Raw genomic sequence first — 14,941 nt, forward strand, 5'->3', positions numbered from 1 at the left:
GATGAATGATCAACCTGTCAAAAATGTTAAACAGAATACATGAGATGTGCATTAGAACAAATGAAGCTTCTATTATGCATTTTCAAAGCTCATTCAGATTCTTGTTTAAGAACATTTGATTCCTCCTATATCCAACAAAAGTCTTCAGTGTAAAATAGAAATTACATTTTGAGCAAGTGGAGAAAATTAAAAAACAAGCTCCTGCAGCTGAGCTCATTAGTTTCCCATTTCCAGTTTTACTAATGGGAGTGGGCGTGTGTACATGCAGCTTGCTTAATGCTGCAGTTTTATTCATTTTATTTTAATTGCTCACATAACTGTAGGCAAGTTCTTTATTTTTCAAACGCACATTAAAAAAATAGAGTATAAAATTTTTTTTAAGACTTGTTTTCTCAATATTTCTTTTTTGTTTTATCAAAAAAAATTAAAACCTGTTTTTTAAAATTCCTTCTAAGAAATTTGGTTTTATTTTGCTTATCGTCTGGCTTCCTCCCCAATATAAGAACCCTCTGTAATTCTTTCATCTCTAATATAGATATGTTTTATTAATTGAAACTTTTTTATTTCTATTCTTATTTATAAATTAGCATTTAGAAACCAAAAACACTAGTGTGAAAAATATCTTTTTTTTTTTTTTTTGAGATAGAGTTTCCCTCTGTTGGCCAGGCTGGAGTGTAGGGGCGCAGTCTTGGCTAACTGTAACCTCCGCCTCCTGGGTTCAAGTGATTCTGCCTCAACCTCCCAAGTAGCTGCAATTACAGGCACTTGCCACCATGCCCAGCTAATTTTTGTATTTTTAGTAGAGACATGTTGGCCAGGCTGGTCCTGAACTCCTGACCTCAGGTAATCTGCCTGCCTTAGCCTCCTAAAGTGCTTGGCCTCCCAAAGTGCTGGGATTACAGCGTGAGCCACTGTGCCCAGCCAAAAAAAAGTCTTGACTTAACCAGTGATAGGTACTGTGGCATATATGGGAGCAGTTACATTCTTTTATACTGCACTAAGTTATTGTCAGATAAGAGAGAAAGGGACATGATTAGAAAATTAGAATTACACTTGTTTGCATTCCTCTTAACTTGTAACTCTTAGAATTGAACACTAGTGCTCCATTCGATGTCTTGTCCAAAGGATATCTCAGCAGACTTGTCCAAAAGATATTCACATCTTCTGAGCAGGACACTGCTTTCTGTAAGGAAGTTGGTGTTGTATCATACATGAGACTCATGGATATTAAAGTTCTTGTAATGTGTAGTATTTTTAACTTGTAGAATAATACCTTGTACTTCAGGGTTTTGTTTGCATTATTGGAACAATCAGAAGTTTTGGTTATATAAGGGAAAATACCAAAACAGAGAATTTTTGCAAGGTAATGAATTCGATTTTTTTCTAAATTTCTACCCCTTCACATATTAGTTTAAAAATTATCCATGTATGAAATACTCCATTAATGATTAGGTACTGTTACAATTGTTATCGATGAATTATGGATCTATTGCAGCTGGTTCTGTTATGCTTTCCTTTGCTTCCTTTACTCCAGCCATGGTGGCCTCCTTGATCTTCTCATATACACTTAGTGCTCTCCCTCCTCAGGTCTTTGGATTTACTGTTGCATGGGTCTGTAGTAGTACTGTTTGGTTACTTGCCTTGCTCACTTTCTCATTTGAATATCATCTAAACAGAGAGACCTTGCATGACCATCCTATATAAAATATTACTCCCACTTCCTATTATCACTAAATGTCATTATTATGCTTTTATATTCATTTTAGGGCATATCACTCTTAGCATCTTTGTGTGTGTGTGTGATGTGTGTTCAGTTCCTCTCATTAGAGCAAGGATGGTTTTGTTTTGTCCATTGCTACATTCCCATTGCCTAGAATATAGTACCTGGAAAATAGTACATACTCTACAAATATTTGAATGAATGAATGAACGTTTAATACAGCACTCATTCAGTTGGTAGAAGATATAGGATTAAACTGTAATTTAAAAATACAGTATAAAATGTTTTTTTTTTTTTAAAGACAGAGTTTCACTCTGTCACCTAGGCTGGAGCACAGTGGTGCATTTTGGCTCACTGCAACTTCCCCCTCCTGGGTTCATACAATTCTCCTGCCTCAGCCTCCCGAGTAGCTGAGATTACAGGTGTGCGCTACCATGCCCAGGTAATTTTTTTTGTATTTTTAGTAGAGATGGGGTTTCACCATGTTGGCCAGGCTGGTCTCGAACTCCTGACCTCAAATGATCCACCTCCCTCAGCTTCCCAAAGTGCTGGGATTACATGTGTGAGCCACCACACCCAGCTTGGACTATATACAATTTATAGATTTTTTTTTATTAGAATAATAGTATTTATAGTAGTTAGTATCTACTAGGTGCCAAGCCTTGGGTGTGATAGCAGTGAACAAGACAGACAAAGTTCTTGTGGTCATAGAACTAACAGTTTTGTTTTCTGCAGTAGAGAAACTGGTTTAACTTTTAACAGTTACTTATGCTCAGATTTTTTTTTTTCTTTTCTTTTCTTTTCTTTTTTTTTTTTTTTTTTGAGACAGTCTTACTGTGTCACCCAGGCTGGAGTGCAGAGGCACGATCTTGGCTCACTGCAACCTCTGCCTCCTGGGTTCAAGTGATTCTCCTGCCTCAGCCACCAGAGTAGCTGGGACTATAGGCATGTACCGCCACACCTGGCTAATTTTTTTTTTTTTTTTTTTTTTTTTTTGTATTTTTGGTAGAGACGAGATTTTGCCACGTTGGCCAGGCTGGTCTTGAACTCATGAGCTCAAGTGATCCGCCTGCTGTGGTCTCCTAAAGTGCTGGGATTACAGGCATGAGCCACTGTGCCTGGCCACTTGTGCTCAGATTTCTTTAAACAAACAAAAAGCAAATCACAACCCCTCTCACCCCTGCACCTTCATTTGATTCAACTATCCTTTCTAGCTGCAATCTTAGTTTTTTATGTTGTTTTATATTAAGTTTTTCAAATAATGGTCTTCAGAAATTGGCTTCATTTTCTTACTAAGCATTAGTATTCCTTACAGCTTTTTCTTCCATAATTTAGCTAAAATATTGCTCTCTCAATTATCACAGGTTTATCTTTTGCCATATTCAAAGGTCTGTTCTTAGTTTTCTCAGTTTCTTGAAACTTCTTTCAGGAGGTAACATATGCAATCCTAACTCAGCTCTTTTCTAACTATTTCTTAACTTTGTTTTCCTTGATTAAAAAAAAGAAAAGAGAAAGTATATTAGGAGGAAATACTTGATTGTATAGTATAGATTATGTTCATTATGGAAATTGAATAGAGAATTAAAGGAAAAGAAAGTGAAAGGAAGAAAGAAAATGAAGATAGAAGAGCCTAAAAACACGGAGAAAAATGAAAGTGGAGAAAGAGGAAGGCAGTTACACAGCAGTAAGGGATAGCAAAGCCCTAGAAATAGCAGTGATGATTTAACATTTGGCTGTATTGAAAAGGAGAGTAGAATAGCGGTTAGCATAGATCTCTCTTTGTCTTGAGTTTGTCACTTACTGTGACCTTGAGCAAACTTTTTAACATTTTGTGCCTTTATTTATTCATCTACAAAATGAGTTTCATTATAACATGCATCCCATACTGTTTTTGTGATAATGTATGAAACACAAGCTGGGTACATAACATACGATGTGTGGGCCATTATGATTATCATTAGCTCCCTATCATTCCTAAAATAACTATTCATTCTCCACAATTACTTTAGGAGAAGCTATTCTTTTTCATGTATTTATGTATCACCTTCATAACTTATTTGTTGAATAGGCAGATAATTATTGGCATGCCTACTTAGTACTGAGGATTGAAAAATAAAGTGAAAAGACATTTTCTGTCTTTAAGAAGGTAAACACTGAGGGGACAGAGATGAGAGCAAACTGCTGCACTAAAATGCAATAAGTTTATTGGTAGAAAATATACGAAGTATGTAGAGGAATGAGGGACTGCTTTGTAGAATGAGATTATATAAAGAAGATTGCAGTTGAAAGGTAAGCATGAATAGGCATTTGCTTTCCTTACATGAATCAGGCAGAGGAAATGGCCATTTTACATATACAAAAGTATGAGAGAGCCAGTTGTGTTCAGGAAATTATAAGCAGCTTTTTTTTTTTTTTGAGACGGAGTCTGGCTCTGTTGCCCAGGCTGGAGTGCAGTGGCCGGATCTCAGCTCACTGCAAGCCCCACCTCCCGGGTTCACGCCATTCTCCTGCCTCAGCGTCCCGAGTAGCTGGGAGTACAGGCACCCGCCACCTCGCCCGGCTAATTTTTTTTGTATTTTTAGTAGAGACGGGGTTTCACCGTGTTGGCCAGGATGGTCTCGATCTCCTGACCTCGTGATCCGCCTGTCTCGGCCTCCCAAAGTGCTGGGATTACAGGCTTGAGCCACCGCGCCCGGCCATAAGCAGCTTTCTATCATTTGATATATAAAATGTTATCTGATACTGGTGGTCAATGGGGTTAGACAGTGATAGACAGTGGGCCAGGTCACAGTGGGCTTTGTGTGCTATACCATGGAGATTAGATTTTATCCTCTTTGCAAATAGGAGCCATTGAAAACTTTAGGTCAGAAGAATGATGTAAGATTTGCTTATCAGAATGAGTATTGTGGGAACTGTATAAATGGCAGGGTAGCCATATGAGGATGGTGAAACTTTAAGAACAGAGACCAGGGAGGAGTTGATTGCAGTCATCCGGGTAAAAGATGAAGAAGGAAAGAGTCTGGTGGTGGCAGTGAAGACAGATGAGGAAGGATGTTGTTGGATATTAAGAATTAGAATTAACAGGAGTTACTGATTAAATGTAGGGGGTAAGGGAGGGGGAGGAATCTAGAATGATTTCCTAATTTTGGTCTTGAGTAGCCTAGTAAATACTATTTTAGATATGAATGCACAGGAAGTAAAGCAGGTTTGGGTATGACAATAGTACTACAAGGCGAAGGAGTCAAGGAGGTAGATAAGCTGGCGCAACTTTATTTTCTATTAACATGAAGCATTAACAGTATTAATAGGAAGTAGGTTGTGGTAAGTATGCATTGTACTCCCTAGAGCAAGTAAAACGTACTCACACAAATAAATATAGCTTAAAACTATAAATAGGGGAATAAAAATGATATGCCAAATTTTTTTATTTAATAAACCTGTAAAGGAGGAACAGAAGAACAAATAAGATGAAACAAATAGAAAACTTTTATCAAAATAAATACCTAAATTCAGCCATGTAAATAGTTATGATAATTGGAAATGGACCATACACTCCAAAAGGCAGAGATTTCAAACACACAAATAGGCTGAAAGTAAAATGGTGGATAAAGATATACCATAAAAACTGTAAGCATTAGAGAGTTGGATTGTATATTAATATCAGACAAAATAGACTTTTAAGACTACGATTATTATTAGAGAAAAATACGGATATTCTATAATAATAATGACTCATCTTAAAATAAAGCTTCAAAATACATGAAGCAAAACCTAACAGAATTGAAAGGAGAAATAGACTAATCAAGTACAGTTGGAGATTTTAATATTCTTCTCAGTAACTGATAGAACATATACACAGAAAATTAGTAAGGATGTAAAAGATTTGAACAACACTCTTAGTCATCTTAGCCTAGCTGATATCTATAAAACACCCAACAACAGCAAATGTTGTTTGGTGTTGAACATTCACCATGGTAGACCATTTGCTGAGTTATAGGGCAAGTCTTAGTATATTAAGTCTTAAATTTATGAATGTAAAAGAATTGAAGTCACATACATATGTGTTCTGATTGCAACTGAGTTAAATTAGAAATCAGTAACCATGAAAAATCTCCAAATACATTAAAATGAAAAAGCCCACTACTAAATAACTCATTGATCAAAAAAGAAATCAAAGACTGTCTTAAACTGAATGATACTGAAAACTCAACATGTCAGAACTTGTGGGATGCAGCTGAAGCAGTATTTAAAAGGAAATTTATAGTTTTAAAGGCTAAATTAGCTGGGCACAGTGGCATATGCCTGTCATTCCAGCCACTTGAGAGACTGAGATGGGAGGATCCCTTGTGGCTAGGAGTTCAGGGTAGCAGTGCATTATGATTGTACCTGTGCGTAGCCACTGCACTCTAGCCAGGGCAACATAATGAGACCCGCTTTCTAAAAAAAAAAAAAGAAAGAAAACATTTTGGCAATAATAACTCTCAGAATACTAGAAATGTAAGTGAAATTCCCCAACTTGACACAGCACATCTATGAAAAAGCAACATTCTTAATGGTGAGATCATTGAGAAGGAATGCTTTCTACCTAAGATCAGGAACAAGGCAAAGATCTCTGCTGTCAATGCTTATGTTCAACATTGTACTGGAGGTCAGTGAAATAAAGGGCATACATAAGGGAAAGGAAAAAATAAATCTTTTTTTATTCCCAGATGATACTAAGCTATTTTAGTAAGTGAATTCTAATTAGTGAATTTAACGAGGTTATAGGATAGAAGGTCCATGCATGAAAATCAACGGTATTTCTATATGTAACCAACCTACAATCAAACTGAAATTTCTAAAACAGTTCCATTTACATGAGCATAAAGAAATAAAAATATTTAAGAGGAAATTTAACAGAAGCTGTGTAAAACCTTTCATAGAAAACTGGTAAATGTTGCTGCAGGTTAATAGAGGGATATACCATAGTGGATTTGAAAGCATATTATTAAGATAAGCTTATTTTTTCTACAGATTGAATGTAATCCCAGCCACACTCCCAGAAAGCTTAAAAAACAAAACAAAACAAAACAAAACCTCATTCTCATGTTTAAATGGAAATACAGTGAACCTAGAATGGAAAAAATGATTTTAGGCTGGGCACTGTGGCACACTCACACCTGTAATCCCAGCACTTTGGGAGGTCGAGGCAGGAGGATTTCATGAGTTCGGGAATTCAAGACCACCCTGGGCAAAATAGCAAGACCAAATCTCTACTTAAAAAAAAAAAAAAATCAACTGGGTGTGGTAGCATGTGCCTGCAGTCCCAGCTACTTGGGAGGCCGAGGTGAGAGGACTACTCAAGCCCAGGAGATTGAGGCTGCAGTGAGCTGAGATCATGCCACTGCAGTCCATCCTGTGACAAAGCAAGACTGTGTCTTAAAAAAAAAAAAAAATTGTCCGGGTGTGCTGGTTCACACTTGTAATCCCAGCAGTATGGGAGGCTGAGGCAAGTGAATCACTTGAGGTTGGGAGTTTGAGAACAGCATGGCCAACATGGTGAAACTCCATCTCTACTAAAAATACAAAAATTAGCTGAATGTGGTGACACATGCTTATAATCCCAGCTACTTGGGAGGTTGAGGCAGGAGAATCACTTGAACCCAGGAGGTGGCAGTTGCAGTGAGCCGGGATCGTACCACTGCACTCTAGCCTGGGTGATGGAGTAAGACTCTGTCTCAAAAAAAAAAAAAAAAAATTTAAAAGAGAAAATGATTTTTAAAAGGAAGAACACAGTTTGAGATGTAAGACTTTATCATAGAGCTACAGTAATCAAGACAGTGTGGTATGATATAAAGGATAAATGAATATAGTTCAAACACTGAGGTTCAGAAATGAACCAAAACTTACATGGTCAACTGATTTTCAGCAAAGGTGTCAAGGTTATGTAGAAAAAGAATAATTTTTTCAATGAATTTTGCTGAAATAACTGGATAAGTCTTTCCTCACATCAAACACAGAAATTAACCCAAAATGAATCATAGACCTAAACGTAAAAGATAAAGTCATGAAATTCTAGAAGAAAATTTTCTAGGAGAAAATCTTCATGGTGTTGGATTAAATATTTCTTAGGACACAAAAAGCATGAGCTATAGAAGAAAAAATTGCTAATTTGGACTTAATCAAAATTAAAAATTTTTGCTCATGGATAGGTACCCCTAAGAAAATGAAAAGGCAAGTGATAGATGAGGGGAAAATATTTGCCACACATAGCTCTGACCAAGAACCTGTATCCATAATATATAAAGAACTCATAACTCAGTAAGACTGTCAACCTAATTTTTTAAAAAAGGGGCAAAAGAATTGAGTAGGTATTGTAGAAAAGAACATATGTGGCCAGGCACAATGGCTCATGCCTGTAATCCCAACACTTTGGGAGGCTGAGGCAGGCGGATCACCTGAGGTCAGGAGTTCAAGACCAGCCTGGCCAACATGGTGAAACCCTGTTTCTACTAAAAATACAAAAATTAGCCAGATGCAGTGGCGCACACCTGTAATCCTAGCTACTTGGGAGGCTGAGGCAGGAGAATTGCCTGAACCCAGGAGGCAGAGGTTGCAGGGAACTGAGATCGCACCACTGTACTCCAGCCTGGGCGAGAGGGTGAGACTCCATCTCAAAAAAAAAAAAAAAAAAAGAATATATGTAATTGGCCATTAAACAGATGAAATAATACTAAACATTTTGGTCATTGGAGAAATGCAAATTAGAGAAGAAAGAATATATAAGGTCAAAGGAAGGAATTTTTATTTATGTTTTAGGATGGAACTACCTTAAAAACTAAAATCTATATCATCTTCAATCTATCACCTTTTTTCTGGTTCCTTTTTTCTAACTATACAAATGTATATATTTTTTGATATTCCATCAGACCTTCACTTCAGTATGTTTTAATGCAGAACTATTTCTCTTTTCTTCTTGAGTCCAGTTCTTTCTCTCTTTATTACCGTTACATCATCAATACGATATCAGGCTCAAAATTATGAAGTCCTTTATTTGTTTATTCTTCCAGGAGACATTTGTCCTATTTACTCCTTACTAATAATTTGCCTGCATCTAGGTAGAGATATCAAGTTGGTGGTTGGAAATCATAAGGGAGATTGTGGCTGGAGATAAAAATTTAGAAATTATCAGTTGTTAGATGGTATTTAAAGCCACGTGTCTGCATGAGATCAGTTAGGGAGGTGTGCATGGATAGGATAAGAGAAGTAACATGACTGATCCCTCAGGTAGTTCAACCTTTGGAAGGCAGGAAAGTGAGGGTGGGTGGTTCAGCCCTTAAAATGAGATGAAATAGCCAGTGAGAATCGTGTTTCAGAGGACAAGTCAAGATACTGTAGGAAGAGGACAGATTACACTGTGAACTGCTGCTAGTAGGTCAAGTCAGAGGAACACTGAGAAATGACTACTGGATTTGCCAATGTGAAGGTTACTGAAGTAGGTATAAGAGAAAATAGAAGGAGAGGAAATAGAGATGGCTTTTTTTTTGAGAACTTACATTAAGAGGAATGTTGGGTGGTAACTGGAAGGCAACATAGGAGACTTGTTTATTTTATTTTGAAAAGGAAGATTTTATAGCAAGTTGGTAAGCTAATGAAGATTGTCTAGGGAAGCAGGGAAAAATCGACAATGTAGAGGAAAGAAGGGAGGAGCAGTGTCCTTTTATGGGTGAGTACAAGTGGGGGGTGAGCACAGAAATGAAGAGGAACGGCCTTTGTTAGGGGCATAGACAGTTCACCCATAGTGACAGGAAGGCAGGCAGTGTTGTGGGCTTAGATTTAGGTCAGTCACTAAATAATTCTTGAGCTTTTATTATGTACAAGGCACTGTTCTTATGAAAACAAACTTAAAAAATATATTTAAGTAAAGAAATTTAAATATAGATGGTTTAACCAGGTATCTGTTTTTTGTGTACCACCATTAGCATCTTACTGTTTGCTAGTATACAATTTTATCATACTGTTTAGTACTCAGTTACATCAGACTGTGATACTGAACAAACTTCGTATTTTTTAGTAATTATTCATTTGTGTATCCATTATCTCCCAATTAGACTGTAAATTGCCCATGGGTAGTTGCTTTCACTTATAGCTGTAGTGCTCCTGAGCCAAATGAACAACTACTGAGATAATTCTAGGAGTAATGTATGCTGAGGGTATGCCGTGCTCTCTATGTAATGAGTTCCTCACATTGACTCACCTATGGAAGACTTGCTTGAGCATGGTGGGAGTGGTGTCTCTTCAGTGGCACAGTCTTCATTCTATATCTTACCCTTTAAATAATTCACATGTTTCTGTGCATAGAATTAAATTTTCAAGTTAAGTTATGGTATAGTGGAATATACTGTATTTTTGTTTATTAAATTTGTGTTAAAATGATAATGACCAAATCTTCGGAGAGTAATAGTTTATTTTATAGTCTCTTGTATGATCCTTTGAAAATTCTTTTTTTTTTTTTTTTTTGAGACGGAGTCTCGCTCTGGCGCCCAAGCTGGAGTGCAGTGGCCGATCTCAGCTCTCTGCAAGCTCCGCCTCCCGGGTTTACGCCATTCTCTTGCCTCAGCCTCCCGAGTAGCTGGGAATACAGGCGCCCGCCACCTTGCCCGGCTTGTTTTTTTTTTGTATTTTTTAGTAGAGAAGGGGTTTCACCGTGTTAGCCAGGATGGTCTCAGTCTCCTGACCTCGTGATCCGCCCGTCTCGGCCTCCCAAAGTGCTAGGATTACAGGCTTGAGCCACCGCGCCCGTCCAATTTTTGTATTTTTAGTAGAGATGAGATTTCGCCATGTTGGCCAGACTGGTCTCGAACTCCCAGCCTCAAGTAATCTGCCCGCCTCAGCCTCCCAAAGTGCTGGGATTACAGGCATGAGCCACCATGCCTGGCCTCTCAGGCTGGTTTCTTTCTTTTCTTTTCTTTTTTTTGAGACAGAATCTTGCTCTGTTGCCCAGGCTGCCAGGCTGGAGTGCAGTGGCTCAGTCTCAGCTCACTGCAACCTCTGCCTCCCAGGTTCAAGTGATTCTCCTGTCTCAGCTTCCTGAGTAGCTGGGATTACAGGTACCTGCCACCATGTCTGACTATAGAAACTCATGCCAGTTTCTATAACCATTTGCGTAATAATGAGCTACCTCTACACTGTATCATTCATTATGATATTGTTTCCACTGCTAAATGTTTCTGCTTTTTAGTTGTTGGTTTTTTTTCCACTTCTTTATGGTAGGTAGAAGGTTCTTAAAAGATTTCAAGACTGTACTGTTATTATTATTTTTTGACAGAGTCTCACTCTGCCGCCTAGGCTGGAGTGCAGTGGCACAGTCTCGACTCACTGCTACCTCCGCCTCTTGAGTTCAAGCAATTCTCCTGCCTCAGCCTCCCAAGTAGCTGGGATTACAGGTGTGCGCCACCATATCCAGCTAGTTTTTGTATTTTTAGTAGAAACAGGATTTCACCTTGTTGGCCAGGCTGGTCTTGAACTCCTGACCTCAGGTAATCTGCCTGCCTCGGCCTCTCAAAGTGCTGGGATTACAGACGTCAGCCATCATGCCTGGCCGCTGTTATCTTTTGCCATAGTTTATTTTATAGATTTGATTTCATTATGTCATCTGTGTTTTTAATGTATGCTATATATTATTATTGCATATACTTATGTGTTAGTTATCCATAGTGGTGCAACAATATTACCACAAACAGTTGCTTGGAACAACACACATTTATTATCTCACCATTTCTATGTGTCAGGAATGTATGTGTAGCTGAGTGGGGTTCTCTGCTTAAGGGTCTCACAGAGCTCCACTCAAGGTGTTGGCCAGAGAGGTGGTTTCATCTTAGACTCAATGGGCGATGGATTTGCTTCCAGACTTACACAGTTGGCAGAATTCAGTTCCTATAGGCTACTGGGCACAGGGCTTCAGTTTCTTACTGGCTGTTAGCTTGAGACTGCTCTCAGCTTGTTGCCCTGTGGCCCTCTCCATATGGCAGCTCACAGCATTGCAGCTTGTTTCTTCAAAGCCAATAAGGAAGAGAGTCTTTTCCAAGACAGGCATTATAGCTTTATGTAATATAATTATGTACATATGATTATTCTGTCTCTTGGTTTGAAGTAAGTTGCAAGTTTCATTCACACGCAATGAGAGGAGATCACACAAGAGCATGAACACCGGGAAACAGAGCTCTTTGGAACTAAAGTTTATCTGTCACTATTTGTTTGCTGTATCTTCACATGAGATATGTGTTTCTTTTATTCAGTAATTTTTACTACTTATTTGGAGTGATAATTGTGGATTTTATTTTTTCTAACTAGATTCCATTGGCCGTGACATCCCCAAAATGCTTGAATTCTTCAAAAATGGACATGAAATTAAGGTAGATGAAGAAAGGGAGAATTTTCTGCAGACCAAAATAGCAAGAGTAAGTTACAATGAAAATTATCGAATAACCCTCTTTTTTTTGTTGTTCAAGTAATTCCTTAATAATTGTTAATATTATAAAATACCAATCATTTGGACTTGTTCTTGGCACTAGCATTAAGAATGGCATTAAACATACACATAGATACTTTTTTAATTCTATAAGTTAAACATAAATTTTAATGGTACTTGAGAATTTCTTGCAGAGTTATGTGCTACTGTCACATTTACTTGTCCTTTGCCTTATTTATCTGTTTTATGTATACACTTCTGTATTTATATATTATATTTTAAGCTTATTGAGAATAGGGTTTAGATTTTGTATGTCCCCCTAATCAAGATTGCATAATTCTGAGCACATAGTAGGTGTTCAATACTACTTTAGTGGAATTGAGTAATTTGCTTTATGTCCAATTTTCTCTGCTAATGTTTTTAAAATTGTTTGCCTGTTTTTAGAAGATGCTGGAAATCAGTTTCCAAAGCCATTTTTAGGACATTAATATAGATATGCCACATTTCTAGGACTGTATTTTAAAATATATTGTCATTACAAACATTCAAGTTATTTATACTAAAGAATCTCTAAAGTGCCTATCCAACATATGTAATTTTTTTCTTGTTCATTTACTATAAGAATAACAGTAATTTATAAGTTGATAGCAAAATTTAAACAGGACCTACCAAGTGTCAGGTGCTATTCTGAACAATTTTTATATATTCTGTCTTTTAATTGTTAGCCATATGAGAGGTAAAATGATTACCCTATCTTATAGATGAAGGCATGAAAGCCCAGAGAAGTTAAATAAGTTTTCCAAGGTCTCACAGCTACTATGAGGCAGAATAAGCATTTGAATCTTGGCACTTTCCTTGAGTCCAGGCTGTTTATCCCTATACCATCTTGCCTCGTGACTGGAATTATTTGAATAGCTATTATTCTTTCTCTTTGCCTTCCCATCTTACTTTTAAGGGGAGTTCTGCATTATAGCCAGTAGCTAGTAGTCCAAACTCATTGAGCTATGCCCACGCAGGTCATCAGAAATATAGAAAAACCTGAGTGACACAGCCTAGGCAACATGGCGAAACCCCGTCTCTATTAAAAAATACAAAAAAATTAGTTGAGTGTGGTGGCATGCACCTGTAGTCCAGCTACTTGGGAGGCTGAGGTGATCCCTGGGATCACCAAGGTTACAGAGTGAGACCGTCTCAAACAAAACAGACCAGAAGGTAAAGAAAAAGCTGGGTGCTATATTGCCCATTCTGGCCTCAAACTCCTGTGCTCAATCCTCCGTTAGCCTTCTGGGTAGATGGGACTACAAATGTATGCCACCATGTGAGGCTTCTCAGCTAGTTTTATGGTCAAAAAAAACAAGAAAACTTGCTTTAGAAATGGAGCAAAGTGGCCGGGCGTGGTGGCTCACGCCTGTAATCCCAGCACTTTGGGAGGCCGAGGCAGGCGGATCACGAGGTCAGGAAATCAAGACCATCCTGGCTAATACGGTGAAACCCCGTCTCTACTAAAAATACAAAAAATAAACCAGGCGTGGTGGCGGGTGCCTGTAGTCCCAGCTACTCAAGAGGCTGAGGCAGGAGAATGGCGTGAACCCGGGAGGCGGAGCTTGCAATGAGCCGAGATCGTGCCACTGCACTCCAGCCTGGGCGACAGAGGGAGACTCCATCTCAAAAAAAAAAAAAAAAAAAAGAAATGGAGCAAAGCAGGTTTAATCTAGTTGGAGATTGGGAAACCCCAGCTTGCCATCATTACCATCAGAGCTCAGCTCCAGTTTATTTGGCACTGAGCTCTGCTCCAGTCTAATATTGGAATTTCCTTGTTCCCCAAAAGGCCTTTGGTAGCACTTCTTGTTTCTTAGGATTGACAACATTGTAATTGAAAAACCAAACAAATGAAACATAAAATACAAATTTTAAGAATCTATTCTGAAGTTGTAGAGACTTGAGTTTGAATACCTGTTCAGCTACTTCAGAGATGGCAGACTTTAAGCAAGTTTCTTAATGTTGTTGTGTCTCAAATTTCCTCATCTATAAAATATGTATAATAGTAATTATTTCATTATGTGGTTTTGAGGATTACATAGAATTTTAAAATAGTAACATCTATTGGTTTGTTTTGGTTGGCCTTTTGGTACTATGGAATATCCTTATAAGGCTCTTTGTGGCTGGATTAAATCTGTCTTAAGTAAGGTTTTCAGTAGTTAATAGTTTATGTAGATCCTGACTCGGAATATAAGAAACCATGATATCACGTTCATTTTTTTCAACAAATAGCATAGCAATTAAGACATAGGTCTTAATCACTAAGTAGTAGATCACTAAGTAGTAGATCAGACTACTTGGATTTTTTGGAGATATAATTTCTTAATGAAAAATTATGTGTTTAAAGAGATGTTTTTTGAACACTGTTTAAGTATTGCAGTATAGTAGAAGGTTGAGAGTGGGTTTTAGATTCCTACTGTCTTGATTCAAACCTTTGTTCCAGCTAGAAAGAGCTGTACCCCCTTGCTCTCTGAGCCTCAATTTTTCCCCGTTTCCCATTTCTCCTGTATATAAAATGATGGTAATAATATGTACCTTCTAAACTAGGAAGGAATAGATGAGATAATAACATAATTACCATTTAGCAGAGTACTTCTGGCTAAGGGAGAGTAACAGGGACCTAATTTACCCTCCTACTTAAAACAATCAACATTATTTGATACGAAAACCAGACAAAGAAAACGACAATGCAGTATCATTCGTGAACATAGATGTAACAATTGTAAACTAAA

General features: G+C 37.7%; 1 protein-coding gene across 2 annotated transcripts in view; it reads left to right on the forward strand.

Moving 5' to 3' along the window:
- Positions 1 to 14,941, forward strand: part of LOC105477241 (mitochondrial ribosomal protein L1) — a 93,350-nt gene that overhangs the window by 38,430 nt on the left and 39,979 nt on the right. For both annotated transcript variants that reach the window (XM_024791379.2, XM_011733644.2), the window contains exon 7: positions 12,053 to 12,159. In XM_024791379.2, coding sequence (XP_024647147.2) covers positions 12,053 to 12,159 — 107 coding nt within the window. The remainder of the gene's footprint in view (positions 1 to 12,052; positions 12,160 to 14,941) is intronic.

This window comes from Macaca nemestrina, chromosome 3 (genome assembly GCF_043159975.1).
Source record: "Macaca nemestrina isolate mMacNem1 chromosome 3, mMacNem.hap1, whole genome shotgun sequence".
Classification (NCBI taxonomy): domain Eukaryota; kingdom Metazoa; phylum Chordata; class Mammalia; order Primates; family Cercopithecidae; genus Macaca; species Macaca nemestrina.